This window comes from Myxocyprinus asiaticus, chromosome 10 (assembly GCF_019703515.2).
Source record: "Myxocyprinus asiaticus isolate MX2 ecotype Aquarium Trade chromosome 10, UBuf_Myxa_2, whole genome shotgun sequence".
NCBI classification, from domain to species: domain Eukaryota; kingdom Metazoa; phylum Chordata; class Actinopteri; order Cypriniformes; family Catostomidae; genus Myxocyprinus; species Myxocyprinus asiaticus.
The window spans coordinates 33,467,989-33,494,105 of NC_059353.1; the positions used below are offsets into that span (position 1 = coordinate 33,467,989).

Here is a 26,117-nt window from a genome sequence, read left to right on the forward strand (position 1 = left end):
CTTAAATTAAATAATATTCTTCTATGTTTGGTTTGTGTAGAGACAACACTCAGTGTTGGAATTCCACAGTTTGCTGTGTCCAGAGAGCTATTTTTGTTGTTCAACTCTGTGATTTTTCCTCCATCGTGGTTTGCTATTTGAAATGAAAGCTAAGCCCCTGTTTAAAGGCAGCCAATATCTCTGTGTTTTGTACCACTGTCTCAGCCACAGGGGACTACCAAATTCTGTGCATGATTTTTGTATGTGAAGTTTGTCATTTTAAAGTAAAACTCCTTGTTTGCAAATAATTCAGGAATATTGGGGACCATACCTTGTTTGACAGAAATGTCTTTAAGGAATTACTGTATTGAAGAGTAGTTAAAAATTCATGTCACTTATGCTCTGTGCTAAAGTGATTAGATTAAAAAAAATAAATAAAAAAAATCTCTTTAGAAAACAGCCAAAGCCTTGATGCAAATCTTGCATCTGTGCATAGTAAAGCTGAAAATGATTTTCTGCTGAGTCTGCTGAATGTTTCTAGTCATGCTTACATCGGTGGTCATTATGGTGAACAAGTAAGTTGTTCTACTTTTAAAAGGATGACAAAATAGTAGTTAGGTTGTGTGCCCTAATTAGACTGATTTGTCTGGCTAGACTTAAATTTATGCTTTAAACTAAGTTTCTAATGAAGATGGTAAATCAGCTTCTTGTAAGAGTTACTAAGTTATTGTGTAATGACTGAATTACCCTTTTTATGGATTTTAAGTACAGTATCATTCTCTACACTTATTAGGATGGCCAATGGTTGCGGAGTGATGGGACCACCTTTGACTACACCAACTGGTACACTACAGAACCTAACAACAATGGTGGTCCAGAGAACTGCTTGGAGATAAACTGGGCCAGTAAGAATACAGTTTGATTTCTTAAATCCTGTCAATGTGTGTTCACAATCCTATAATTTAATATAATATATTAATATGAAAGGGCTAGTTTAGATTTTACAAAACACTTGTGCTTTCTTACAACACAGATCAGGATCTGCCGATTACCTGCGTACGTCGCGACTCCCAAACAGTGATGACAGTAAAGCTATAGTTGTAGCGTGAATAAGAAGCTGGCGAATAAGAAGCTGGATTCAGCCTCGTGTGTTAGTCAGCTTGCTGAAGATAATGGTATTTTGGTCAAATACATCCTATTTTCTCTATTTATAAAATAGCTGTCCCAGCAGGGTCCTCCCTGAGTATGTCCCGGTAGCCGGTGCATTCCTCTCCTCTCCTCTGCCATGTAAAATGTTTACATCTGCTCTCAATGTGGAAACTCCAGTAGGAAAGCACCTTAAGAATGTGTGATTACTTTGTCTGTTGTGTCTCTCAGCTGTAATAAGCCTTAATGCTGAATCTGTTAGTTTAACTCTATTTTCCAGCTGTAGTGTAGTAGTTATCTGAGCAATCATGGAGTGAGAGACAATGCCGATGACTTCAAAGAAACCTCTCCCTGACTGACATCACTGACTCAGTCAACTTAACTGGCTCACAACACATAAAAATGGTCTGTTGTCACCACCTGCTGGCTAAAATCTTTGATGTCAAAGAGAAACACGAAAAGACACATCTAGCTGCTTTTAACACCTGTTAAATTTCGTATTAATTTTAAAATTCTGTTAACTACATGCAAAGTTTTGAATGGTCTAGCTCCGCAGTACTTAAGTGACCTTCTACCACGCTATATTCCATCACGTTCATTACGATCACAAAAATCTGGCCTGTTAATTGTTCCTAGAATATCAAAATCCACAAAAGGAGGTAGATCCTTTTCATATTTGCCTCCTAAACTATGGAATAGTCTCCCTAACACTGTCAAGATGCAGACACACTCACTCAGTTTAAGTCTAGACTAAAGACACATATACAGTATTTAGCCAGGCATTCACCTAATTTATCCATCAACTCACAATTAGGCTGCTTTAGTTAGGTCTGCCGGAACCAGAAACCAGAAACATTGATCGTGATCTATAACTCTGCAATAAATTGAATGGCAACTATGCTAATATTATTCTATTTGTTTCCCTGTCTCAACCTCAGGACTCCTATCCTGAGGTCACCAGAACCGGCTGGATCCAGCTCCATTCCTGCTTCATGTTGGACTCCACTGCTGGGTCACTGCCAAACATCACTTCAGTCTATTACGATGAACTTCAGAGGATGAACTGATGCCAACTCCAACCATAAGACATGGGTTACTTCATATGCCATTGACTGAACCTTGGATTTAAGATAGACCTCAACGAAATTACCGGGCAGGTTGAACTGCGATGCACTTAACTGATCTCTGCCTACATCACCTCGGTCTAATGATGGACTACACTCTTAAAATGGAATACATAGACTATCAATTAATTGCCAACAAAAGCCTTCATCAGCCAACTAACAATGACAATTGCATCTATGTGAACTTCTGCAGTTAATCCAGGATGGACTTCAAAGACATTAGTCATTAATCTTACAGTTCATACAAAATCTTTGTTTAAACACTAACCCTTAACACTTATTAGTTTAATAATTTTAAACCATGACTTGCACTATACATAAGTAATATTGGCATTATATTCATGATGTTAGCCAGAGGAGAACTGGCCCCCACAGTGAGCCTGGTTTCTCCCAAGTTTATTTTTCTCCATTAACTAACATCTTATGGAGTTTTGTGTTCCTTGCCACAGTTGCCTTCGGCTTGCTCACTGGGGTTATAAATACAATTATTATTTAATTACTTATTTTTAAACACAATTCACAGTCGCATTTTATCAAACTACACAATGATGACTCATTATAGATATTACAGTTTCATTTTCTGTTAATGCATGATCTTCTGTAAAGCTGCTTTGAAACGATGTGTGTTGTGAAAGGTGTTTGTAAAGAGGAGGCAAGAAGCAGCTTTCCTGGTTCAGGTAAGTGTTTGTTTTCTCTCTCTCTGCAGCACAAATTACAGTCTGCCAGTCTTTGCGTTATGCACAAAGTTAATCAACAATCTCACACCGCTTCACAAAAATAAACTCTCATCATTTGTAATAAAAACTCTTTGCTTCTTGCTCGGGTCTGTCGTGCCCAGGCTCTCTCTCCCTCCTATTTGCGGTGTGTCTCTATTTATGCCGCTCTCCCCGTGCTCACTGAAATTAGAGACAGGTGTTAGACATAATTTAGCTCAGGTGTAAGCGCCCTTACCGCTTTTTCTCTCTCCGGAGAGATGCTTGACCACGCCCCCGCTGCCACAGTGTTATACAAATAAAAATGACTTGACTTAACACATTAGTGCTGCTCTAACACTTTAGTTTAGAATGCCACGAACACAAGTGGAGTGATGCAAACAGTATAGCGTCCGAGTGCTTCTATTCTGAGACATCAGCACTCCTGGAATGCCTCTTGTCCAATCAGATTTGAGGACCAGAAGTAACTTGTATAATAAATTATATTTTTGACTTGAATAAAAGCAGTTACTTTAGATGCCTCCACATGAAGCACATTTATGTTAACACTTTTTTTAAATGTAGGAGGCAAGTTGTGGAAGGTGCAATCATGCTGTGCCAGGTTGCCATGGCAGAGACTGTGGCGGACAGATAAAATCCAGTGTACAAAAAGATGCTGATGAGGACATTAAAGTTGTATATAGACACATCTGATGAGTGATTAATCATATAATACTAGCAGCAGTGGTTGTATAAAAAATGTAAACTGTATAACAATATTACTGTGCATACCATTTGAACTTTTTTTACATTCTACTCACTGTTAGAATGCCACAATTTGCTGTGTCCAGAGAGCTATTTTTCATTTTGGCTGTTCAACTCTGTGTTTTTACCTCTATCATGTTTGCTATTTGAAATGAAAGCTAAGCCCCTGTTTAAAGGCAGCCAATTCCTCTTTTTTTTTGGGAGCTATAAAAATCTGTGCACGATTTCTGCGATTAATTTTGATAATATATAACCAGATACAGTGGATTCAGAAAATATTCAGACCCCTTAATTTTTTTCACATTTTAATGTTGCAACCTTATGCTAAAATGCATTAAATTATAATTGTTTTTCACATCAACCTACACTCCATACCCCATAATGACAAAGAAAAAAACAGATTTTTGATAACTTTGCAAAATTATAAAAAGAAAAAACTGAAATATCACATTGACAGATTTATTCAGACCCTTTGCTCTAACTCTTGAAATTTAGCTCAGGTGCATAACAAAATGTGAAACAAATGAAGGGGTCTGAATACTTTCTGAATGCACTGTATATCCGCCAATCCATAAGCATTAAAAATACTCACTATTTCAAAAGTATAGCCACAAGACATAAACAATATGCATGATAACATGATTTTAGTGTGATAAAATCACTTACTAACCTATTATTGTACGTGCTTTTATACAAATATAACAAAAACATCTCTGCCTTTAAAGCCTTCAAAAATTGGCGCCATTCATTAACATTGTAAGTGCCTCACTGTAACTAAATTAATTTTCTATCTGCATTTTTATCTGCGACTAAATGCACATATAAATGAACAACTGTTTGTGCTATTTAAAATATATGTGAATGCGCTTTTGCATCTTAAATAACTTTTGAGACTGTTATAATCTGCAGAGTTGCAGATTATTTTTTTAATCTAAAATATACAAGTCACATCCATGTGACATTTTCTCTACTTCAACCAAGTAGAAAATGGCCCAAAAAATCCCCAAATTAACCACTTTCCCCTTGAAATTAAAACGAATGCTTATCATCATTGTCTTGCATAATGGGCAACTGTCACATTGATGTGTGTTTTAATTTCATGTCTTTTTGAAGTTAGAAGTTCATGTTCAGTTCATGTGTTTCATCAGTCCGGTCTTGTCATTGGTTCATGTGTTATTGTCTTGTTAACCTGTTTATTAGTTCAGTCTTTTCACTGGTTCTCATGTTATTAGTTCTGGTCTTTCATTGGTTGTCTTGTTATGTTTATGTTTGCTTTGTGTATTTATAGCTTCATACAGTCTTGAAATTCTGAAGGCTGTACTCTGAAAAAAAAAAAAAAAAAAAAAGAGATCAGGTAAGTGTCATTCTTAAGAACTTTGCTGCTTCAAGCAATTTTGTTGTTTATCTTGATTATTTGCTGATAATCTCCAGTATGTGAGTACAGATATATTACTTGTCCTGTTTATTTTCAGATTTATCATGGAGGTGATGAGAACTCTTCTGCTTCTCCTCTTCTGTTCACTTTCTCTGGGGACTACAGAAGGTATCCAAGGCATTTATTTGGCAATACAAAATTTGCTTTTTCCAAGTTAACTTTACCATATTACTAAACATGTGTAATGATAGGTGATGGTCTTCTATGTAGGTACATGCAACAAAACAATGCAATGTTTTGTCTATTCACATGTCGAGTCCTTGCAATACACTTGCAGTTTCTTACAGTACCCATACTATATGCGTATAACACAATATACACATGGTATACCATGTAAACCTACTGTTGCATGTAATGCGTGTGTGTACATGGAGTATTATAGTATGATACACATGTTCTGACAAGACTTTAGCTTTGATGAATAATAGGACATAGTTTGTCAATATTGTCCTGCTTAATGAGGGTTCTAAAGGGTCTAAAGACCATGCAAAATTCATTCTGTGCACATCTTGGCTGTGATTATTACAAGAGTCTTAGTGTATCTTCTGTGTAGCTGAAAAGTGCCACTTTGGATGGACCCCTTTTGGCAAGAAATGCTACAAGTTCTTCCCTTCGCAAGTTGACTGGATCACAGCAGAGGTGATGTTAGTTGCAGCAATGTGAAGTTGATCATTTTAATAAATCTCTGTTTGCAAATATGCAGGAATACTGAGGACCAGTCCCTATTTGATAAGTATCTATTAGGATTTACTGAATGTAGAAGTGTTGTGCATTATGCCAGAATATTAGATTTTGCATTAACAGAACGCTTTATTTTTTTTTAGAAAAGCTGTCAGAGACTTAATTCGAATCTCGCATCTGTGCAAAGTCAAGTGGAAAATGAATTTCTGCTCGATCTGGTGCCTGTTTCTGCACGTTGTTGGGTTGGTGGTCATGATGGGGTAAAAGTGAGTCATTCTGCTTTTTACTAGAGATGACAAACCGTTGTCTTGTGATTTCCTAACAAGACTAGTATATCTGGCTAGACTGAAGTGTATGCTAAGGTTCTAATGAAGATAGTTTAAATGGACTTTTAATGAGTTGTAGTGACTGAACTACTTTCTGTAGTAAAATGGTACACTAATCATTCTATCCACCCATTAGGATGGAAAATGGTTGTGGAGTGATGGGACCACCTTTGACTATACCAACTGGTGCTCTGCAGAACCTAGTGGCAATACTGAGAACTGCTTGGAGATAAACTGGACCAGTAAGCATATAGTTTGGCTGCTTTAATCCTGACCATTCACAATGATGATTAATTGGATGTCAAGTTCAACATGTCATGTTCTGTGACTATATGGGTGTACCCTATTTTGGTTTGAGACCTAATCTGTGATCCTACCCAACAGCTAAACGTTGCTGGAATGATGAGAACTTTTCGACTTCAATGGGCTATATTTGTGCTAAAGGCATGTGATCCCAGATTGTTGTGCTTCAGAGGTTCTCTTTGTCCTCCCAGGCATCTACATGTATTCTGTGTCATCTCTTCTGAAATCTTTGATTTCATTGTGAATTGAAAGTGAATTCTTCTCTCCTGAATTGTAAGACTTTTGAAATTATAAAGGCATTAAATCAAACCCTGTTTCTTGACATTTAATTCCCAAAATGTATTTCATGCAATGTTAAAGCATGGAGACTGACTGTTAGTTGTTAACATGCGCACAGACTTGATTATATACCCACTTAAAGGGAAATGGGCAGTTTTTTTTTTTTGTTTTGTACTGCCTCGTTTCATGTGCAAGTGGAAAATCAACCGTTCAGAATGAGACCAGTATTTGTATGCCAACATGACAATTGAAATCAAGTGCAACCGTGCCTGCCCACTTTCAACTCTGTTCTGGAAGTGTTTCCCATTAACTTCCCTTTTGGGAAGTTTGACCATGAACCAACTAGCTTTGTGGTGAATCGCAAGTTAAGCAAAACTAACAGCCGAGACAAAGGTACACTGTATTTTCATAAGGGCACAAATTACAATGCTATGAAGCATTGTGAATAACTTGATTGTAAACCAAGTTTCTAAACCATTTAGTGCAAACTTTCTGATTATTTGAAGTCCATGCATCATGATAGTGGGTGGTTTCATCCAGTTTTTTTTTTTTTTTTTTTTTTTTTTCCACTGCTGTACCATGGATTGTCGTCCACAAAAAATTCCATTAAATGCAATTTTTTCAACCATGCAGTTGAAGTGACAGATGGCTTAACCTCCGAGCTCAAGGTGCTTGTCTTCAAGGTTTGGTTATTAAAATCCATTAGTCTATAGAAAAATTGCATCAAATAGTTTCCAATGTACTCCTTCACTTTGGTCTTCATCTTGAATCTAAACATAGAATTTAGAACCAATAAATTCAGTGGCTTTCAAAGTTCAGATGACCCCACCAAGACAAGGTGACTATCTTTATGGCTATGCTATAATGCTGCTATGGATTCATAGTACATGTCCAAGCCTAAATGAACACCAGTATCTTGAGTCACCCTGAAGGCTCACTTGTGTGAACAAATGTCTGGTCCACATGGTTTTTATTATCCAAACAATTGCAATGTATGGAAATTATTTTTATTTTTTGATCTTGTCATAACTTTAAAACATCCACTGAACCCCTGCAAACGTAATGAGTGGATTTTCTTTTTTTTCAATAAAGAGCACTAAAATAACCACTCTATAGCTTGTTAGATGACTATGCATCCAAGAAAACCTTTTCCCCAACAAGATGTTAGGTTAAAATGTACATGAATGTATAAAGGAAAGTGTATATTTTAGGTGCTGTTGAGTCGGCATTTCTTAACTCTGCAAAAAAGAAACTGTCCTTTTTCAGGACACTGTATTTTAAAGAATTGTTAAAATCCAAATATCTTTACAGATCTTTATTGTAAAGGGTTTAAACAATGTTTTCCATGCTTGTTCAATGAACCATAAACAATTAATGAACATGCACCTGTGGAATGGTTAAGACACTTACAGCTTACAAATGGTAGGCAATTAAGGTCACAGTTATAAAAACATATGACACTAAAGAGACCTTTCTACTGACTCTGGAAAACACCAAAAGAAAGATGCCCAGGGTCCCTGCTCATCTGCGTGAACGTGCCTTAGGCATGCTGCATGGAGGCATGAGGACTGCAGATGTGGCCAGGGCAATAAATTGCAATGTCCGTACTGTGAGACGCTTAGGACAGCGCTACAGGGAGACAGGAAGGACAGCTTATGGTCCTCGCAGTGGCAGACCATGTGTAACAACACCTTCACAGGATAGGTACATCCGAATATCACACCTGCGGGACAGGTACAGGATGGCAACAACAACTGCCCGAGTTACACCAGGAACGCACAATCCCTCCATCAGTGCTCAGACTGTCCGCAATAGGCTGTGAGAGGCTGGACTGAGTGCTTGTAGGCCTGTTGTCAGAAAGGTCCTTACCAGACATCACCTGCAACAACGTCACCTATGGGCACAAACCCACCTTCGCTGGACCAGACAGGACTGGCAAAAAGTGCTCTGACGAGTCGCGGTTTTGTCTCACCAGGGGTGACGGTCGGACTCACGTGTATCGTCGAAGGAATGAGCGTTACACCGAGGCCTGTATTCTGGAGCGGGATCGAGGTGGAGGGTCCCTTATGGTCTGGGACGGTGTGTCGCAGCATCATCGGACTGAGCTTGTTGTCATTGCAGGCAGCCTCAATGCTGTGCGTTACAGGGAAGACATCCTCCTCCCTCATGTGTTACCCTTCCTGCAGGCTCATCCTGATATGACCCTCCAGCATGACAATGCCACCAACCATACAGCACGTTCTGTGTGTGATTTCCTGCAAGACAGGAAGGTCAGTGTTCTGCCATGGCCAGCGACGAGCCTGGATCTCAATTCCATTGAGCACGTCTGGGACCTGTTGGATCGGAGGGTGAGGGTTAGGGCCATTCCCCCCAGAAATGTCCGGGAACTTAGAAGTGCCTCGGTGGAAGAGTGGGGTAACATCTCATACAAATATTTACACATGTTAAATTTGCTGAAAATAAAAGCAGTTGAAAGTGAGAGGACGTTTCTTTTTTGCTGTTTATTTAAATCTTAACCTTTTAACTTTTTCTAGAAGTACAAATAAACTAGTGTCTCAATTAATGAGGTCATGGAAACTGCACGTATACAATTTTCAGGATAACACTTTACAATAATGTTCTGTTTGTTAACATTAGTTAATGCATCAGATATCATGAACTAACAATGTACAATATAATTTTACAGCATTTATTAATCTTTGTTAATGACATTTTAAAGAAAAACAATTGTTCATGTTAACATACATTATACGTATATATAGGTATATAAGTTTTAGTGTTAGAAATGCATTAGTTTATGTAGAAATTGACATTAAAATTATTAAAGGGGTCATGAAATGCTCTTTTTGTATATATATATAGAGAGAGAGAGAGATTTATTATTAGGTCCACTAATGTTCATTTAAATTTTAACCAAAACTGTCACAATTTAGTAATCTATGATCATTTTCCTTTCTGCCCCTCTGTCTGAAATGCTCTGTTTTGGCCTAAGCACCTCCTTAAAACTTCAGTATAAATGCCCACTGTTGTGATTGGCTAAAAGCATGCAGCCCCTTGACATCAGCCATGTTTTAAACTCAATTGGAAGAGAATGAACAACCCCACAATATTATAAAATTACATTTCAGGGATTACACATAATGCACATCCAACACATTGCATCCGAATATATTAAACTGCTCATCTCAAGCACAACTGTTAACACTCGGCACAATAAACTATCAAACAGTCACGACATTTGAAATATTAATGAAATGGTTTACTTACTGTTTTGCGTCAGGTCCAAATGTTTTTAACTGACCCATCCTTCAATAATAGTTGCTTTGCAAAGCTTGAATCGTATTATGACTGGTTCACAAGTAATCCACACTTACATGAGCCGAAAAAACATACAATCCATGCTGAACTACGATGAAGAAACATCCACATGACGCACAAACATAGTCCAAAGCATGGTGTGAACTAGACACACACACATACAGCATCACATTGCTGGAAACTTTTCAAAACAGTCAAAGACATCCATCTAGCACATTTTCATACACCAACAACTAAAAATAGCGCAGAGGGGCGAAAGAACGCGTACATGACATGTTTGTGCTCAAAACAAAAAGAGGCAGAGCAGCTGAATGAAACTGAATGGAAGTCTCCTCTTCAGAGTTGTAACTTGACACCGGGTCTTTTAAAAGTGGCCTGAGATATATATCAATCGGTCAAAGATTTCAGTCTAATGCATGAATATATACAAAAATAATCAAAAAACAGTCCCCTTAGGTGTTCAGGAAAAGTAAGCCCATAGTAGACCTATGTCCTGCTCTCTCTCTCAGTTTAGGATCATTGATTAAAGTAATCATAACTGACTGTGAATACATTTCTTCAATGGCATCTGAATTCTGAAAACTATTGATTTTAAATGATGCCGCATCCAAGTAGCTAGGTGTCAGTGTAAGTCCAAGTGAGTGCACTTTTAAGTAGGCGTTGATGTTTTTTCGCTGTAGATGTAGTCATGAATTAATGTACCCCTAGTAGGGTAGTCGCGGAAGTAGAGAATGAGGCGATTTTGCAGCTTGGTTTCAATAAATGCTTTTTTTTTTTTTATTAAGTTTTGAGTTCTGAAATTTACAGTTTGTTTTTATAGTAGAGAGACCACTTGTACTGTATGTCAAAATTTTAAGGAAAATTTGATTCCTCATGACATGACCCCTTTAAGTATTGTTCACTGTTAATTCATGTAGTTAACTAGTGTTAACAAATACAACCGTATTGTAAAGTGTTACCCATTACAGTGCACAAAAGTAAATGCTCTTGTAAATCATAGTTGTAAAGGAAGAAAGTATATATGTCACACTGCAGGACACTGCTGACAATGTTTGAAATGTAATGTTAAATACCCACATAACTATGCGTAAATGTTTATTTAGTGCAACAAAATCAATGAAAACAAAAAATTTGACCAGAATATGTGCATATATCTGGTAAACAGCAGGACAAATGCAGATCGCAATCGTTTGATCACACGCCTCTGAGCCCAGCCTATGTAATCACAATGATCGTACGTGCAAAAGGGTCAATATGTATTAGTTATAAAAATGTGGTCTAAAAAATGTATTTCTTAAATCAACTTAACATCAATTCATTTTACAGAATGGGCTCTACATGCTATGACTGTGTGCTACGTCTTATCTAATTTTCGTGAAAACGCTAATTCTAAGTGCAATTTTCGTGCCAGCACAATGCGAAAGTGGCCGTGGGTGGGAGAGTTTGCGCTATCTGTGGGTGTACTGTATGTTAATGAAGTGCAGCAAATCGCAATATATTATTTTTCTGAGAAATAGGTCATTACACTAAGTGGTAGCAGTGGTAGTGGTAGCAGTGGGCAGTGGTAGCTCAGCGGTTAAGGCTCTGGGTTACTGATCAGAAGGTCGGGGGTTCAAGCCCCAGCACTGCCAAGATGCCACTGTTGGGCCCTTGAGCAAGGCCCTTAACCCTATCTGCTCCAGGGGCGCCGTATCATGGCTGACCCTGCACTCTGACCCCAGCCTAGCTGGGATATGTGAAAAAGAAGAATTTCACCGTATATGTGCAAATGTATAATGTGTGATAAATAAAGAAAATTATTATTAATTATTATTATTAATTATTATAATTAATTAATTATAAGTTTAAAAAACATGTGCATTTGCAGTTTGGAGATTCCACCAGCAGCTGGTAATAAAGCTCATGCCCAAACTCTGACATTACAGTGGAACATCAAATTATGTCCCTTTTGTAGTGGTTTTAAGAAACAAAAACAGGTGCATCTCAATAAATTAGAATGTCGTGGGAAAAGTTCATTTATTTCAGTAATTCAACTCAAATTGTGAAACTCGTGTATTAAATAAATTCAATGCACACAGACTGAAGTAGTTTAAGTCTTTGGTTCTTTTAATTGTGATGATTTTGGCTCACATTTAACTAAAACCCACCAATTCACTCTCTCAAAAAATTAGAATATGGTGACATGCCAATCAGCTAATCAACTCAAAACACCTGCAAAGATTTCCTGAGCCTTCAAAATGGTCTCTCAGTTTGGTTCACTAGGCTACACAATCATGGGGAAGACTGCTGATCTGACAGTTGTGCAGAAGACAATCATTGACACCCTTCACAAGGAGGGTAAGCCACAAACATTCATTGCCAAAGAAGCTGGCTGTTCACAGAGTGCTGTATCCAAGCATGTTAACAGAAAGTTGAGTGGAAGGAAAGTGTTGAAGAAAAAGATGCACAACCAACCGAGAGAACCGCAGCCTTATGATTGTCAAGCAAAATCGATTCAAGAATTTGGGTGAACTTCACAAGGAATGGACTGAGGCTGGGGTCAAGGCCTCAAGAGCCACCACACACAGACATGTCAAGGAATTTGGCTACAGTATTCCTCTTGTTAAGCCACTCCTGAACCACAGACAACGTCAGAGGTGTCTTACCTGGGCTAAGGAGAAGAAGAACTGGACTGTTGCCCAGTGGTCCAAAGTCCTCTTTTCAGATGAGAGCAAGTTTTGTATTTCATTTGGAAACCAAGGTCCTAGAGTCTGGAGGAAGGGTGGAGAAGCTCATAGCCCAAGTTGCTTGAAGTCCAGTGTTAAGTTTCCACAGTCTGTGATGATTTGGGGTGCAATGTCATCTGCTGGTGTTGGTCCATTGTGTTTTTTGAAAAGCAAAGTCACTGCACCCGTTTACCAAGAAATTGTGGAGCACTTCATGCTTCCTTCTGCTGACCAGCTTTTTAAAGATGCTGATTTCATTTTCCAGCAGGATTTGGCACCTGCCCACACTGCCAAAAGCACCAAAAGTTGGTTAAATGACCATGGTGTTGGTGTGCTTGACTGGCCAGCAAACTCGCCAGACCTGAACCCCATAGAGAATCTATGGGGTATTGTCAAGAGGAAAATGAGAAACAAGAGACCAAAAAATGCAGATGAGCTGAAGGCCACTGTCAAAGAAACCTGGGCTTCCATACCACCTCAGCAGTGCCACAAACTGATCACCTCCATGCCACGCCGAATTGAGGCAGTAATTAAAGCAAAAGGAGCCCCTACCAAGTATTGAGTACATATACAGTAAATGAACATACTTTCCAGAAGGCCAACAATTCACTAAAAATGTTTTTTTTATTGGTCTTATGATGTATTCTAATTTTTTGAGATAGTGAATTGGTGGGTTTTAGTTAAATGTGAGCCAAAATCATCACAATTAAAAGAACCAAAGACTTAAACTACTTCAGTCTGTGTGCATTGAATTTATTTAATACACGAGTTTCACAATTTGAGTTGAATTACTGAAATAAATGAACTTTTCCACGACATTCTAATTTATTGAGATGAACCTGTATTTATGAGACTTGTGCTAAACTATCTTTAGGTCATGGTCTGTTTTTCAGATATTATTATAATGTTTATATTTATAATTGTATTTATGACCTCATTTATATTGGGATTTTTCCACCTGATTTTTAAGTCAATGCAAAATGGGGCTGAAGAATTTGGAGAGAGTAACATGTTTGGATTTGGTATGTTTTTGACCACTTTATTATTTTGATTATATTTCCATTTCCTTTGAAGTGTAATTTGAATTTAGAAATATTTTTGGATTCATTTTTTTAATTAATTGTAATACATTTTATAAATTTTATTAATTTTATTGTAAAACAATTTTAATAAAAGAAGTGACGTGTGTTCTGATACAATTACTGTTAATAGCTATGATTTGTGTGTCAGTAGATGAAAATGATTAATAATAGGTCACTGTTATATTAATATACCTGACATTCAACAAGAAAGCAGTTAATGCACAAAAGAACATAAGTCTATATTTCTATTCTTCTTATTCATTGCATACAGTCCATTTACACTACCAACTTCTTATGAATGTGCTGTCTTTTTTTATATCACTTGTGCTTACAGGAATGCTGGAGAAGAACCTCAGAATTAAATTGCACTTGACCCAACCCATTAGCACTTTACTCGCGCAATTTCGCCACACCCACTTACACCTAGACTTAGTGCATGCCTGCACGACAGTACCAAAACTTCATGGCCATGCCCACTGACTTTGCATGAATGACTTACTGGATAGTATGGCATTGCGCTTAGATGTAGCGCTCTTAAAATAGGGCCCAAGCAAGGTTTGAAATAAAAATATTGAAAAGTAAAAGGTGGAGACTAAGTTATAGTACACTGTAAAAAGTTACCTGCAATTGTTATCTTAAGGAGCTAATTTTACTTGATCCAACCATTTTTTGTTGGTGTAACCTAATGTGTTCAGGTTGATTCAGTGATTTTAAATAATATTTTTTACTTGAATAAAACCAGTTAATTTAGATGTCACCACATTAAGTACATTTATGTCAACACTTTTTTCAATGTTGGGGGCAAGCTGTGGTAGGTGTGGTAGACTGTGGCGGACAGATAAAATCCAGTGTGCAAAAAGATGCTGATGAGGACATTAAAGTTGTATATAGACATATCTGATGAGTGATTAATCATATAATACTAGCAGCAGTGGTTGTATAAAAAATGTAAACTGTATAACAATATTACTGTGCATACCATCTGAACTTTTTTTTACATTCTGCTCACTGTTAGAATGCCACAATTTGCTGTGTCCAGAGAGCTATTATTCATTTTGGCTGTTCAACTCTGTGTTTCTGTCTTTATCATGGTTTGCTATTTGAAATGAAAGCTAAGCCCCTGTTTAAAGGCAGCCAATTCCTCTTTGTTTTGGGAACTATAAAAATCTGTGCACGATTTCTGCGATTCATTTTGATAATATATAACCAGATACAGTGCATTCAGAAAGTATTCAGACCCCTTCATTTTTTCACATTTTAATATGTTGCAACCTTATGCTAAAATGCATTAAATTATAAAAAAAATTCACATCAACCTACACTCCATACCCCATAATGACAAAGAAAAAACAGATTTTTGAAAACTGAAATATCACATTGACATAATTATTCAGACCCTTTGCTATGACACTTGAAATTTAGCTCAGGTGCATAACAAAATGTGAAACAAATGAAGGGGTCTGAATACTTTCTGAATGCACTGTATATCCGCCAATCCGTAAACATTAAAAATACTCACTATTTCAAAAGGATAGCCACAAGACATAAACAATATGCATGATAACATGATTTTAGTGTGATAAAATCGTTTACTAACCTATTATTGTAAGTGCTTTTATACAAATATAACAAAAACATCTCTGCCTTTAAAGCCTTCAAAAATTGGCCCCATTCACTAACATTGTAAGTGCCTCACTGCAACCTTGATTTTTTGCTTTTTTGTTTTTTAAAGAAAAGAACGGACGAGTCTAAATTAATTTTCTATTTGTACATTTTTATCTGCGACTAAATGCACATATAAATGAACAACTGTTTGTGCTATTTAAAATATATGTGAATGCGCTTTTGCATCTTAAATAACTTTTGAGACTGTTATAATCTGCAGAGTTGCAGATTATTTTTTTAATCTAAAATATACAAGTCACATCCATGTGACATTTTCTCTACTTCAACCAAGTAGAAAATGGCCCAAAAAAATTCCCAAATTAACCACTTTCCCCTTGAAATTAAAACGAATGCTTATCATCATTGTCTTGCATAATGGGCAACTGTCACGTTGATGTGTGTTTTAATTTCATGTCTTTTTGAAGTTAGAAGTTCATGTTCAGTTCATGTGTTTCATCAGTCCGGTCTTGTCATTGGTTCATGTGTTATTGTCTTGTTAACCTGTTTATTAGTTCAGTCCTTTCACTGGTTCTCATGTTATTAGTTCTGGTCTTTCATTGGTTGTCTTATTATGTTTGTGTTTGCTTTGTGTATTTATAGCTTCACACACTCTTGAAATTTTGTAGGCTGTACTCTGAAAAATCAGGTAAGTCTTATACATAAGAACTTTACTGCTTCAAGTAGGTTTGTTGGTTTTCCCTGGAGTATTTGCTGATAATCTCCAGTGTGTGGTATGTGAGTTCAGATATTACTTGTCCTGCTTATTTTCAGATTTATCATGGAGTTGAGAACTCTTCTGCTTCTCTTCTGTTCACTTTCTCTGGGGACTACAGAAGGTATCCAAGACATTCATTTGGCAATACAAAATGTCGTTTTCCAAATTAATTGCCATATTACTAAACATGTGGCGATGGGTGGTCTTCTATGTAGGTACATGCAACAAAACAATGCTGTGTTTTGTCTATTGTGGTCACATGTCAAGTCCTTGCAATACTTGCAGTTTCTTACAGTACCCATACATTATGCATGTAACAAAATATACACATGGTATACAACGTAAACCTACTGCTGCACGCAACTGTGTATACTCATACACATGGAGTATGATACACTGTAAAAATCATCCTGTGTTCTGACAAGACTTCTAGCTTTTGTCCTATTAATAACAGGACCTAGTTTGTTAAAATATTGTCTTGATTAGGGGTCTAAAGATCATGCAAAACCCATCCTGTACAAGAGTCCTAAAGTATTTTCTGTGTAGCTGAAAAGTGCCCCTTTGGATGGACCCCTTTTGGTGAGAAATGTTATAGATTCTTCCAGTCGCAAGTTGACTGGATCACAGCGGAGGTGAGGAATGTGAAGTTGAGGATTTTAATAAAAATCCTTGTTTGCAAATAAGTGCAGGAATGGAGGATTAGTCCCTATGACATGTCTATTAGGATTTACTGACTGTAGAAATGTGGTGTGTTAACTGAATGTGTCTTTGTAGAAAAACTGTCAGAGACTTAATTCGAATCTCGCATCTGTGCGAAGTCAAGTGGAAAATGAACTTCTGCTCAGTCTGGTGCCTGTTTCTGCACGTTGTTGGGTTGGCGGTCATGATTGGGTAGAAGTGAGTCGCTGCTTTTTACTAGAGATGACCAACTGTTGTCTTGTGATTCCTAACAAGACTCTTTTCTGGCTAGACTGAAATGTATGCTGAGCTAAGGTTCTAATGAAGATAGTTTAAATGGACTTTTAATGAGTTGTAGTGACTGAACTACTTTCTGTAGTAAAATGGTACACTAATAATTCTATACACCCATTAGGATGGACAATGGTTGTGGAGTGATGGGACCACCTTTGACTATACCAACTGGTGCTCTGCAGAACCTAGTGGCAATACTGAGAACTGCTTGGAGATAAACTGGACCAGTAAGCATACAGTTTGGCTTCTTTAATCCTGACTAATCACAATACTATGATTAATTGGATGTCAAGTTCAACATGTCATGTTCTGTGACTATATGGGTGTACCCTATTTTGGTTTGAGACCTGATCACGGTAATCATCCTACCCAACAGCTGAACGTTGCTGGAATGATGAGAACTTCTCGACTTCAATGGGCTATATTTGTGCTAAAGGCATGTGATCCCAGATTGTTGTGCTTCAGAGGTTCTCTTTGTCCTCCCAGGCATCTACATGTATTCTGATTGTTATCACTTCTAAAGTCTTTGATTCATTGTGAATTGAAAGTGGACGTGTGTGTGTCTCTCCTGACCTGTAAAACAACTTTTTGAAACAATTGATAAAAGCATTGGAAAAAAAACAAACCCTGTTTCTTGACATTGCATTACATTTTTGGGATTAAATGTATAAGCATGGAGACTGTGACCATTTAAAGTGCACAAAAACCCAAATTGATTTATGTACTTAAAGGGATATGAGAAGTTATGCATGCTATAGTGCATTTGATCTTGTTTCATGTGCCAGTGGAAAATCAAATGTTCAGAATGAGACTAGTATTTGTATGCAGGCATGACCCTGGAACTCAAGGGTGCAACCATGCCTGCCCACTTTCAACTGCATCTGTTCTGAAAGTGTTTTCCCATTGACTTCTCAGAGTCTTGAAGTTCTTAACTATGAACCAACTAGCTTTTGAGGTGACTCCATTGCAAACTGATTTGATGCAAAAGTACTTTAACGGCAGAGACAAAGGTACAACACTGCACTTTCATGAGGGCACCAGTTACAATCCCATGAAGCATTGTGAACAACATAATTGGTTAAAGCTGATGTTTAGAAGCTATATTTTGTTTAATGCAAACATTTGAGTAGTTTGAGGGATGTCAGAATTGGAGTGCATCATGCTAGTGGGTGGTCCCTCCCAGGGTTTTTTTTTTTTTTTTTAAACCATGAAGTTGAAATGACACTGGCTTCAGATGGCTTAAACCTTGGAGCTGAAGGTGTGCTTGTCTTCAAGGTTGGGGGGTGTTTTTTTTTTTTTTTTATAAATCCATTAGTCTAGAGAAATTGCATCACTATTTTTCCAATAAGTGTTTTACTTTGGTCTTCATCTTGAATCTAAATGTAGAACTTTAGAACCCAATAAATTCAGTGCCTTTCAAAGGTCAGGTAACCCCCACAAAGACAAGGTGACTCTTTATGGCTATGCTATAATGCTGCTATGGATTCATAATACATATCCAAGCCTAAATTAACAAGCATCTGGGCTCGCATGGATATCCAAACAACTGCAATGTATGGAAATGCATAAATTAAGCAAACATTATGAAATTGTGTCTTGCACAATAGGCCTAGCGCACATGTGTTCTATAAATTTCTGACCATTCCACAAAGGACACATAAAAATTGATGAGACACCAAATATTGCTCTTATGGTGTATAGTTCTCTTTTTAGGTCTTTTAGTATAGAGACTATACATGTATGCATTTGCCTGAACTTTTTTCTTTCTTGGGATTGAAGCAGGGCCAGCTTGTGGGTTTGTGGGGCTCTAGTCAAAATCATGAAAATGGACCCCCACATTTTTTTTTTTTTTTCTTGTCATAACTTTAAAACATCCACAGAACCCCTGCAAATGTAATGAGTGGATTTTTTTTAAATAGAAAGCGCTAAAAAAAATAACCACTCTATAGTTTGGTAGATGACAAATTATGCATCCAAGAAAACTTTTCCCTTAAAACTTTTAAGATATTAGGTTAATGTACATGAATGTATAAAGGAAAGTGTATATTTTAGGGGCTGTGAGTCAGCATTTCTTAACTCGACAAAAATAGAAGTTTTTCAGGACACTGTCTTTAAAAAATTTTTTTTATAAATCCAAATAACTTTACAGATCTTTATTGTAAAGGGTTTAAACAATGTTTTCTATGCTTGTTCAATGAACCATAATTAATGAACATGCACCTGTGGAACGGTCATTAAGACACTAACAAGCTTACAGATGGTAGGCAATTAAGGTCACAGTTATAAAAACTTAGGACACTAAAGAGACCTTTCTACTGACTCTAGAAAAACACCAAAAGAAATGTCCAGGGTCCCTGCTCATCTGCATGAACGTGCCTTAGGCATGTTGCATGGCGGCATGAGGACTGCAGATGTGGCCAGGGCAATAATTTGCAATGTTCGTACTGTGAGACACCTAAGACAGCGCTACAGGGAGACAGGAAGGACAGTTGATCATCCTCGCAGTGGCAGACCATGTGTAACAACACCTTCACAGGATAGGTACATCCGAATAACACACCTGCGGGACAGGTACAGGATGGCAACAACAACTGCCCGAGTTACGCCAGGAACGCACAATCCCTCCATCAGTGCTCAGACTGTCCACAATAGGCTGAGAGAGGCTGGACTGAGGGCTTGTAGGCCTGTTGTAAGGCAGGTCCTTACCAGACATCACCGGCAACAACGTCCCCTATGGGCACAAACCCACATTTGCTGGACCAGACAGGACTGGCAAAAAGTGCTCTTCATTGACAAGTTGTAGTTTTGTCTCACCAGGGGTGATGGTCGGACTCACGTTTATCATCAAAGGAATGAGCGTTACACCGAGGCCTGTACTCTGGAGCGGGATCGATTTGGAGGTGAGGGTCCCTCATGGTCTGGGGCGGTGTGTTGCAGAATCATTGGACTGAGCTTGTTGTCATTGCAGGCAGTCTCAATGCTGTGCGTTACAGGGAAGACATCCTCCTCCCTCATGTGGTACCCTTCCTGCAGGCTCATCCTGACATGACCCTCCAGCCATACTGCTCGTTTGTGCATGATTTCCTGCAAGACAGGAATGTCAGTGTCCATGGCCAGCGAAGAGCCCGGATCTCAATCCCATTGATCAGGTCTGGGACCTGTTGGATTGGAGGGTGAGAGCTAGGGCCATTCCCCCCAGAAATGTCCGGGAACTTGCAAATGCCTTGGTGGAAGAGTGGGGTAATATCTCACAGCAAAAACTGGCAAATCTGGTGCAGTCCATGAGGAGGAGATGCACTGCAGTACTTTAATGCAGCTGGTGGCCACACCAGATTCTGACTGTTACTTTTGACTTTGACTATTTTGACTCCCCCATTTGTTCAGGGCCGTGCTTGCTCGGGCGGCTGTGAACATCGGGCTGATGTGGAACCCTCCACCCTGCCCTGAGCGTTCGCGGCTGGATGATTGGTTTCTGGGCTCGGAGTGTGACTCACGGCCACGCCCCGCTCCGGTGCCTTTCTTCCCGGAAGTGCATGAGGAGCTAATGAATTTGTGGAAGACACCTTTTTTTATATAGAAAAAAAAAGTTGCCCATACACGCTTCGCGGGCTCGTCCATCCTAACTACCCTTGACAGCGGAGCGGCTAAGGGATATGTCGAGCTCCCTCAGGTTGAGCGCGCCATTGCGGTGCATTTATGCCCGCAGGGCGCAGCCTCCTGGCATGACCGACCAAGGCTCCCTTCGAAGGCCTGTAAGTTCTCTTCCTCATTAATGATGAAGGCTTACAAGCCAGTGGGTTAAGTCGCTTCTGCCCTGCACGCCATGGCCATCCTGCAGGTCCATCAGCCCAAGGCGCTGAAAGATCTGCTCAAGGGTGGAACCGACCCAGGGCTGATGCAGGAACTGTGTACTGCGACCGACCTCGTCTTATGGGTGATGAAAGTCACGGCGTGTGCCCTGGGCCAGACGATGTCCACTCCGGTCCAAGAGCGGCACCTGTGGCTCAACCTTGCGGAGATGCGTGACGAAGAGAAAGTCCGCTTTCTCGATGCGCCCATCTCCCAAGGGGGGCTTTTTGGCAATGCCGTCGAGGATCTTGCCCATCAGTTGTCCTCTGAAGTCCCGTTTCCCGTCTGCTTCCCACCAGAGCCGTTCCCCTGCAGTGCCGGCCCCGGCTCCCGTACCATCGGAGCCCATATGCCAGCTTCAGAGAAGAAGATCCTCCCACGGGAAGTTGGCTCCACCTGCCTGTCAGCCAGCCCTCAAGCCTCGGCGCTCACATGATCGGTAAAACAGCAGTTTCCTCATTTCCTGGGTCAGCGCACTCACAACAGCCAGGCGCTGGAAGTCTTTCCGGTCAATCAGGAGAATGCGAGTACCTCCCATTCCCTCGTTCTCCGTCGAGAGACAGCCGGCGATCAGGTAAGTGTGCTGCAGTCACCGGCCACCATTGCAGGCTTGTGGAGCAGCACGTCCCCCCTGGGCTGTCTTCCGGTTTGGGCGCCTGCTCTGCCTTGCCATGAACCACCCTGCCTGGGCACGGTAAGTCCAGTTGTCCCCTGGTGCCACTGGCACGGAGTCTGGAGGCCTGGTTAGCACTCTCCAGCCCCTCGCTGTGGCTCATCAGGACAATTCGCCTTGGCTACGTGATCCAGTAATGGCAGATGCCTGCCCAGGTTCAGTGGCATCCTCTGCACTATGGTGCGGGGTGAGGGCGTCTCCGGGCGGAGGTTGCCACCCTTCTGGTGAAGAGAGCAATAGAGCCCATCCCCATAGCCGAGTTGCACAAGGGCTTTTACAGCCCTTATTTTATTGTGCCCAAGAGAGGGGGAGGGTCATGCTCAAACTTGGATCTGCGTGCTTGAACAAAGCCTCACACAGGCTTCCGTTCATGATATTAACGCAGAAGCGCATCCTGGCATCAGTACGGCATCAGGATTGGTTCGTGGCCATCGATCCTTCTTCGACACAGACCCTTTCTTTGGTTTGCCATCGAGTGATGAGCATACCAGTACAAGGTTCTCCCCTTCGGTCTGTCCCTGTCCCCTCGCACCTTTACCAAGGTCGCAGAGGCTGCCCTAGCCCCGCTGAGGGAGAAGGGCATTCGCATTCTCAGTTATCTCGACGACTGGCTAATCCTAACTCACTCATGAGATCTATTGTGTGCGCACAGGGACCTTGTGCTTCAGCACCTCGACTGACTTGGGCTTCAGGTCAACTGGGAGAAGAGCAAGCTCTCACCTGTGCAGAGCATCTCTTTTCTCGGTATGGAGTTGGACTCGGTCGCTCTCAAGGCACGTCTTATGACCAAACATGCTCAGTCAGGGCTGACCTTCCTGAAGACCTTCAGGAAGAAGGTAGCGGTGCCAGTGAAACAATTTCAGAGGCTCCTGGGACATATGCTATCCTCGGCGGCGGTTCTCCCCCTCGGGTTGATGCATATGAGACCGCTTCAGCACTAGCTACAGACTCGAGCCCCAAGATGGTCATGGCACCACGGCACCTGGTCGGATCTGGCGTTTCTATGGGCAGGTGTTCCCCTAGAGCAGGTCTCATGGCACGTCGTGGTCACAACAGATGCCTCGAACTCAGGCTGGGGTGCCATGTGCAATGGGCAGGCAGTGTCAGGCTCTGGATGGTGCCCCGACTCCTTTGGCAGAGCATCAACTGCTTAGAGTTGCTGGTGGTATTGCTGGCCCTGCGGAGGCTTCGGCGGTGATTCAGGGCAAGCATGTGTTGGTCCATACCCACAACACAGCGTCCATAGCGTACATAAACCGCCAAGGTGGCGTACGCTTGTGTCGCATGTTGCAACTCGCCTGCCGCCGCCTCCTCTGGAGTCAGCAGACGTTGAAGTCGCTGTGAGCTACTCACCTTCCGGGCATCCTCAACCTTGCAGGGGACATACTCTCACGGCAGGTAACGCCCCTTGGGGAGTGGGGACTCCACCCCCACGTAGTCCAGCTGATTTGGGAGATATTCGGGGAGGCACAGGTAGACCCATTCGCCTCCGAAAAGTTCTCTCACTCCCCTTTTGGTACTCCCTGTCCGAGGCTCCCCTCAGCATGGGTGCCTTGGCGCACAGCTGGCCTCGGGGGCTGCACAAGTATACGTCTCCTCCTGTGAGCCTCATTGCACAGACTCTGCGCAAAGTCAGGGAGGACGAGCAGTAAGTCCTGTTCGTTGCGCCGTACTGGCCCAACCGGACATGGTTCTGGGATCTGATGCTCCTGACAGTAGCACCTCCCTGGCGCATTCCCCTGAGGCAGGACCTTCTCACTTAGGGGCAAGGCACGCTCCAGCACCCGCAGCAGACCTCTGGAATCTCCACGTCTGGCTCCTGGATGGGACGTGGAAGGCCAGCGGTGGTAAGCATGATAACTCAGGCCAGAGCCCCCCCATGAGGTGGCTGTATGCCTTGAAGTGGTGTCTTTTCGCTAACTGCTGTTCTTCACGTGGGAAAAACTCACAGAGATGCGCCGTTGGGTCTGTGCTGTCTTTTCTTCAGGAAGGGTTGGAGAGATGTCTCCCTCTACCCTGAAAGTGTACGTGGCTGCCATAGCAGCTCACCACGATACACTGGATGGCAGTCCCTCACGACAGCGTGACCTGATCAACAGGTTCCTCAAAGGCGCAAGGAGATTGAATCCTCCTAGACTGCGCCTGATCCCCTCTTGGGATCTCTCTGTGGTCCTACCTACCCTACAGGGAGCCCCGTTTGAGCCCCTGGAGCAGGCCGAGCTCAGCACTCCATCTCTGAAAATGGCCCTCCTGGTGGCGCTCACTTCCATCAAGAGGGTGGGGGACCTGCAGGCGCTCTCTGTTACCAGCGAATTCCTGGAGTTTGGGCTGGCACACTCTCACGTGATCTTGAGACCCCAGCCCGGTTACATGCCCAAAGTTCCCACCACTCCTTTTCGGGACCAGGTGGTGAAACTGCAAGCGCTCCCTTCAGAGGAGAAAGACCCGGCCTTGTCATTGCTGTGTCCAGTTTGCGCCCTGAGCATCTATCTGGACCACACGCAGAGCTTTAGATGCTCGGAGAAGCTCTTTGTCTGTTTTGGAGGACAGCAGAAGGGGAAAGCTGTCTCCAAGCAGAGGCTGGCCCATCGGATTGTGGATGCCATTTCCCTCGCATACCAGTCTCAGGACTTGCCGTGCCCCTTGGGAGTCTGGGCACACTCCACTAGAGGTGTTGCGTCCTCCTGGGCACTGGCAAGGGGGCCTCTCTATCTTTCCACTTTTTCAAAGGTGATAATGTGCGCCTTTTGTCCACAACAGTTCCCCGTACCAGTGAACTCCGGACGCCTCTTTAATTCTTTAGCACTGTCTGGTGACGAACACGGCGGAGGAGTAACGCCACCAGGCCCAGTTCTCGTGGTATTCCCCTTTTCAGGTGAGCCCATGTGCTTGGGCTCAGTGCTCCATGTGTGGTGATTCCCCTTTGGTAATCCCGTGTGATGAGTTTCCACTGTTCGGTTCCCCCTTAGGTGAAACCTGTGTCTCCCCTCGTCAGAGCTTTCTCTGTCTCGGCCACTGTGCTGCGTACCCTCTCTGTAGATAGGGTCCTCCTGTGGTATCATTCCATATGTGTACTTCCCCATTGGTTAGTCCATGTGAGGTATGCTCCACATGTTAACCCTCTGGGGTCTGAGGGTGTTTTGGGCCCTGGAGAAATTTTGACATGCCTTGACATTTGTGCTTTTTTTAAAAACATATTAATGGCTAAAGTCTGATATCACTGTATTCAGCACAAACGGGGCTACAATAATATGTGAGCAACATATATGTACATGTTTGTATTTTTGAGAAAATAACGTTTATGCATGGTTTTTGAAAAAACAAAAATTGTAAGTCACTGAAATAAGGCCATATAACACATACTAAACATTTGTTCACAAGACTTTTGAGGACTGGATCTTGTAGCCTAGAGTTTTTGCTATAAAATGATGTGAAAACCATCCTGATCACTCATTCATACAAAACAATATAGTCATTTAACTTTTGTAAGACATTTTATTGTTAGAAAGTCCATATGTGAGGAGGCGTGGATGATCATGAATATTGATGTGATTCATACCTGAGGAGTCAAAGACCCCTCCCCAGAGAGAGAATGAATGTTTGTAGCTTATTCACAAAATCAAGTTTAAGTTAAAAGAAGTAATCTGACTTTATATTTTCTTTACATAAAGATTTTACTTTAGACCTACACTACCATTTAAAAGTTTTACATCAGTAAGATTTTTTTAATGTTTTTAAAAGAAGTCTCTTCTGCTCACCAAGGCTGCATTTATTTGATCCAAAATACAGCAAAAACAGTGATATTGTGAAATCTTTTTACAATTTAAAATAACTGTTTTCTATTTGAATATATTGTCAAATGCAATTTATTCCTGTGATCAAAGCTGAATTTTCAGCATCATTACTGCAGTCTTCAGTGCCACATGATCCTTCGGAAATCATTCTAATATGCTGATTTTCTAATATGGGCATATCTACAGCACATTTTACACATTTACACCTGAACAGATATTTGCAAGCACAAGCTTCGTTGATGATAATGAGGCAGCATAAACACTAGTTAAAATATAAACATGCATATTACTTTTATATCATATTACATATCATATTTATATCATACAGCATACAATTTAAATACCTGCTTTAGCCGAAACAACATTTAAATGTAACTAAAACTTGCCTATTAGGACATATTTCAAATGTCAAAATGTACACTGAATACTGGCTGGCAAGTCTGGAAATAGTCCAGCTAGTAAAATTTGTACATGTTTATATAAAAACACATGTCAACTAATATGTAAGTAAAACTAAATGACTTACTCATCTGAAATTGTATCCTTGGCTGAATCAAATCGCTCTTCAAAATGTAAACATTCATCGTCAGATTCCCACTCTTCTTCTGAGGAAA

At 40.7% G+C, this 26,117-nt stretch overlaps 2 protein-coding genes across 2 annotated transcripts; both read left to right on the plus strand.

The window, feature by feature from the left end:
* Positions 1-670: 670 nt before the first annotated feature.
* On the plus strand, positions 671-6,600 carry LOC127447581 (ladderlectin-like). Its single transcript, XM_051709531.1, has 6 exons — positions 671-688; positions 773-884; positions 5,695-5,780; positions 5,966-6,088; positions 6,285-6,390; positions 6,533-6,600. The coding sequence occupies exons 1-6, from the start codon at positions 671-673 to the stop codon at positions 6,598-6,600; spliced, it is 513 nt and encodes a 170-aa protein (XP_051565491.1).
* Positions 6,601-16,278: 9,678 nt separating this feature from the next.
* On the plus strand, positions 16,279-17,631 carry LOC127447582 (ladderlectin-like). Its single transcript, XM_051709532.1, has 5 exons — positions 16,279-16,336; positions 16,762-16,847; positions 16,990-17,112; positions 17,309-17,414; positions 17,564-17,631. Exons 1-5 carry the CDS (start codon positions 16,279-16,281, stop codon positions 17,629-17,631), a joined length of 441 nt encoding a protein of 146 aa, XP_051565492.1.
* The last annotated feature ends 8,486 nt before the right edge of the window (positions 17,632-26,117 follow it).

Excerpts from the sequence above, each read along its gene's own strand:
- LOC127447581 (XM_051709531.1), top strand. Across the intron at positions 885-5,694 it reads CTTGGAGATAAACTGGGCCA|CTGAAAAGTGCCACTTTGGA; the intron begins GTAAGAATACAG and ends TCTTCTGTGTAG. Across the intron at positions 5,781-5,965 it reads TTGACTGGATCACAGCAGAG|AAAAGCTGTCAGAGACTTAA; the intron begins GTGATGTTAGTT and ends ATTTTTTTTTAG.
- LOC127447582 (XM_051709532.1), top strand. The coding sequence starts at position 16,279 with ATGGAGTTGAGAACTCTTCTGCTTCTCTTCTGTTCACTTTCTCTGGGG. Across the intron at positions 17,113-17,308 it reads GCGGTCATGATTGGGTAGAA|GATGGACAATGGTTGTGGAG; the intron begins GTGAGTCGCTGC and ends TACACCCATTAG. Across the intron at positions 17,415-17,563 it reads CTTGGAGATAAACTGGACCA|CTGAACGTTGCTGGAATGAT; the intron begins GTAAGCATACAG and ends CCTACCCAACAG.